Source organism: Dipteris shenzhenensis, chromosome 1, assembly GCF_047967505.1.
Source record: "Dipteris shenzhenensis isolate YYH24624 ecotype China chromosome 1, Dip_SZ_1.0, whole genome shotgun sequence".
Taxonomy (NCBI): Eukaryota; Viridiplantae; Streptophyta; class Polypodiopsida; order Gleicheniales; family Dipteridaceae; genus Dipteris; species Dipteris shenzhenensis.
Window position 1 is genome coordinate 31,066,128 of NC_141596.1, and position 4,762 is coordinate 31,070,889.

General features: G+C 43.0%; 1 protein-coding gene across 1 annotated transcript; it reads right to left on the reverse strand.

The window, feature by feature from the left end:
* Positions 1-1,424: 1,424 nt before the first annotated feature.
* LOC147905692 (G-type lectin S-receptor-like serine/threonine-protein kinase At5g35370) lies at positions 1,425-3,447 on the reverse strand. Its single transcript, XM_087374240.1, has 3 exons — positions 3,356-3,447; positions 2,151-2,561; positions 1,425-2,061 (listed from the first exon to the last, which is right to left on the reverse strand). The coding sequence occupies exons 1-3, from the start codon at positions 3,445-3,447 to the stop codon at positions 1,425-1,427; spliced, it is 1,140 nt and encodes a 379-aa protein (XP_087230366.1).
* Positions 3,448-4,762: the final 1,315 nt, after the last annotated feature.

Here is a 4,762-nt window from a genome sequence, read left to right on the forward strand (position 1 = left end):
CCAAAGTACTTATAAAAATGAATTTGAAGACTGCACCAATCCAAAATTAATGAAATAGGTGTTACATATATGTCTAAGGCTAGGAGAATGTAGAATCCTTTTTCCTTGACTTAAGATATATAATCGTCAAATATTGAAAAGTGTTGGGACAAGACTAGTAGTGAGGTTGGCATATCTCAATCAGTGCAGGAAGCTCTACAAAACAAGTGTCTACCAACAAATGCAAAGGTGAACATCTCCTCCTTGATCCATGACTATTTTGTGGTCTTATTAGGTCCCTTGGCACGAAGGGGAATCGACATGCAGATGAGTGACTTCACAATATTCTTTTGATGCTCTCGAACACTCAAAACTCATACAAGCTAGACCACTGTTGGCTTTAATACCATTGATGGCTTAATTCATAAGCACAAGTTGAATAACAACAAGAGAAACATAAAACATAGAGCTGCATGAAATCATAAATATAAATAAAACCTACAAGCCTTCTTTTTATTTTCGATGCACAATCAGAGAATGTACCTCAACACACAAACTCACTCATCACGAGATCATCATAATTGTCTCCTCAGGCCTACCAGCCTTGTTGGATTCTCACCTACAATATTTTTAAACCATAAGCATCCGTGCAACAACTTTAATTCAATGCAATCTATGCGCCGGCACTGGATCAAAGTTTCAAGATATATAGATTCTTGAGCTATTGTGCAAATTGAGAAAGCTTAATGAAATTTGATGGCATGATATTGATAAAAGACTATTTTTATTTTTCAATGACCAAGATTGACCAATCTTCTAGAAGACTTAAGACTTCTAAGCTTATGAAAAAAGCAAAACAAAAAATACACAATGTCTAGTTTGCTCAACATATTATGAATTGTTATAATTGAAAAAATAGATTCACATCTTTTGAAAAGTTTTCGAGATAGATCTAAGATTGAAAATAGTATGAATTTAGACAGCTCTTAAAGACTTACCCAAACTTTAAATTAAATTTTCTATTGGAAACCTAGTCGCGTTTGCAAGGAAGATGCAAGGACTTCGATAAATAACAAAATAATAAAATTTATTCGTTTACATAAGTTTGTGCTTATGAAAATAGCCGAGCAACACTACACGTAATAATATGTGTTCGATTGGAAACTTCAAGTTTATTGTATGTTTCAATTTTATTGTATGAGTTTGTCATGCGTTTCACACCATACCTTGCTATGTCTAGAGGGGCCGTGCCGAGCGAGCATAATGCATGAAAACTGCCGTTCACCAAAGCAAAACGACGAACACAAGTATAAAAAGAAGGAAAGTGGAGCACGGCGTTGACGTCGGTACGCTGCTAGAGTCTAGCCTCACGTACACAGTTCACGAGCCTGTTTCCTCTTTAATGAGATTGAGCTTAAACAGGTCATGAATTCCACGTACACAGTTCACGAGCCTGTTTCCTCTTTAATGAGATTGAGCTTAAACAGGTCATGAATTCCATAACACGAGCTCGATAGATTGTCGTAGACAAAGGCGGCGCACGTGCAATTCTGGAGGCCGTAGGTCTTGCAATCGTCCAGGGAACTGTTCAAACCTGTTGCACCGTTCAGAAATGCGAAGCACGTTGTATTTTCTAGCTTGAAAAACTCTATCTCGTTGACAGGTTGTCCGTCCGGCCCGCAATTACCAGGCAGTGGATTCTTACGGTTGCAGAGATCACTAGTGCAAGAGCACTGCTGCGTCGCCGGGTCGCAGGTTAAATACCATGAATATAAATCTCCGCAGGCATCAGGATACTGGCACTGGTTTGTGAGAACTGCAGAATGGATTTGCCAGCTCCCGGTAATGTTACGCCAATAGGAAATGACAAAGTTGCCGTCGTTTGGGATATTTGCCATCCACGTCTTGTAATCGGCGACTGTATCGTTGACCCGTTGATCGATCAAGGGAGTGGAGTGATCATCATATAGCTGCAAGTTGCCTCTATCCAGTGCAGCGTATGCTATGACCTTTTCTCGCGAGTCTGGAAAGAGCTGCCAGTAGGGCAATGGATCATATTCCTCTCCATAGGACCCGGTAAACCTGTCCCAGACATAAAGAACGAGTGAGTAGAAGTGGCACCAATGTCGGTTATCGATATATTCATTCCTAAACGGAGCACTGGACCGGACAGGAGCGCAGGGCCAGGAGCATCGAAACATTGCCACACAACACGGTTTTCCGCGTCGAGGAGAACAAGATTAGACGTGTCCTGTAGCTCCAAGGAGGTGACGCCCCTTCCAGCGGTGTTGGTGGCCCAAAGCTCGAGACCCGAAGGGTGGTCGAGGACCACCAGGTTACCATCGATGCGGAAAAGGAAAGTGTAGGTGGCACTGCAAAGCAACGGCTGAGACCAGACAATGGAAGAGGCGAGATCAATGGAGAGGGTGCAGCCGTAATGAGAATCCGATTGAATGAAGAGGGTGGAGGAGGAATCAGAGGAGGAGGAGGAATCAGAGGAGGAAAGGATCTTGAATCTGGGAAGGGCAACGGAGGTGGTGATGAAGCGGGGGAAGAGGCCGCCTGTGAGCGTGGTGGTGGTACTGCAAGAAGCGAAGGTGACAAAGAGAATGAAGCAGCAGGCCCCATTGAAGCTCCCATGGAAGAAGACCAGTGATATTGCAATGGAGCTCCCATTGAATAGACGAGCGATACTAGTGCTATTGCAATTAAGCTTGCCTGTTCTCTCTCTTTCATATATATATAAATCTTGATCTATTTTGTTGGGACCTCAATAGGTACCCACGCTTGGATTCCTCAGGCCATTTTTGGGGCTTTTCTTCGGTCGCTCAGCTCAAGGCTTCATATCACAGCCCAATTCAAGCTTTTTCCTCCATGCAACACCTCAATTTCAATTTGTATATATCTAGTCCATGGCATCTACTTCTTGATATAAGGTCTCTCCCCTTTCACTTCTCATTGCCGAGTCCAAGGCATCGAGTTATGTGGCGCATAGATATTGAAATAAAATCTCCATCTTTACACCTCCACATGATGCCTATGCTTGGCTACACCCGATTGTGGGTCATTGTTTGCTTGGGTGTAGCCAATCGCAAAACTATTTTCTGGGCCATTTTAGGGGCGCGACGCGATGCGCTCTTGGGTGAGATTTTGAATTTGGGGCAGACCCATGCTCTCGCCAGAAATTTTTTCAATGTCATGATGCCGCACTGGTGTAATAATGAGACGCAATCTATCATTTTGAACACGGCAAAGCTCAACACACGGTAGCTCTACCCTGCTTCATGCAATGCAGTCTCTCGCCTGACTACATCGTGCAGCTCTGCCTTGCTTCATGCAGCACAATCTCTGGCCTAACTACATCATGCAACTCTACCCTGCTTCGCACAGCGCAGTCTCTGACACATCGCGTAGCCTTTTATCATAGCTTTGCCACCTGTCATCAAGCAGTGTGCGGATGCAGATCATGAAAATTCAACGTTGGCTTGGAGTGACCACCGCGTTGGTTCTTGGAGTTATGGAATTATCTATTTTTTCTTATTAACTACTCCGCTGGTTCTTGGAGTTATGAAGTTACCTATTTTTACTTATTAACCACCGCGTTGGTGTGAAGAGGCTCCCCCTGCCTCTAGAGTTACCACGTCCTCCTCCAAAGGACTGGTTTTCTTGAGTTTGCTACATATTTTGATTTCTACCACGGCCTCTAGATCGGCCTCCTCTACCTCTGCCTCTACCTCTTCCAGCATTTGAGTAGAAGATAGTTTCTTTTGAAGTTCCTCCTGAAGAAGATGCACCAACATTCCTCTGCTCTTCAGAAATTAGAAGAGCAAACAACTCAAAATCAGGAAATTTTTCACGGACGGCAATGGATGTCCGGAACTGTGCATAATCCTTTCCTAGACAATTCAAGGTCACAAAAACTAGATCATCATCTTCCACTGGCGACCCAATGGAAGCAAGTGCATCTGCAATTTTCTTCACCTTCATGTGGTAGTCATTGATGCTCATATTTTCTCTTTGCACATTGTGCAACTCCTGCTTGAGCTGCATTTTCCTGGCTTGCGTATTTGTGCTGTACATTTTTGCCAAAATATCCCATGCCTCCTTTGGTGTACTTGCATCCTGAATATGCACAATCATAGAATATGAAATACTGATAAACAACCAGTACATAACTTTTCTGGCCCTCTCATACCATCCTTTAAATGCCTGCATTTCCTGTTGATTGGGAACATTAGGAAGAACAAGTTTTTCTTCATTTCCTATAATGAACTCCCAATAGCCTTTTCCCATAAGGAAATTCGTCATTTTAAACTTCCATGCTTGGAAGTTGTTCTTGTCAAGATTTTCAGTGACAATCTATGAAAGAGAATCAGACACCATTACAGAACACTGCAAAATATTCTGTCACTGCAAAAAACACAGCTTCTGCCTCACACGGGAAAATCTGCAAAACTGACGAAAGTGGTATTTGACCACACAGTCACTTCCTAGTGACGATTTTCATCAACAAGCAATAAGGATGATTCTATAACTCCCAGTATCTCTACGCACAGGCATACGATGCAATTTTTGCGGCAACTTTTCACCGACCTATAGAGTAGTGGTCGCACAGCAAAAACATGGCCTTTTTCTCAGTGCTTGCGGAGAACTTCCGCCTCCAAAACAGGCCTCGAAATGGCCTCGAATCAGAAATTTGCACTCTTGCACTTTTCGGCTGTGCTACCTACAGAGATTTGCTCCCAAACTCAAAAAAGGAAAGCAACACTGGTCCTCTTACCAG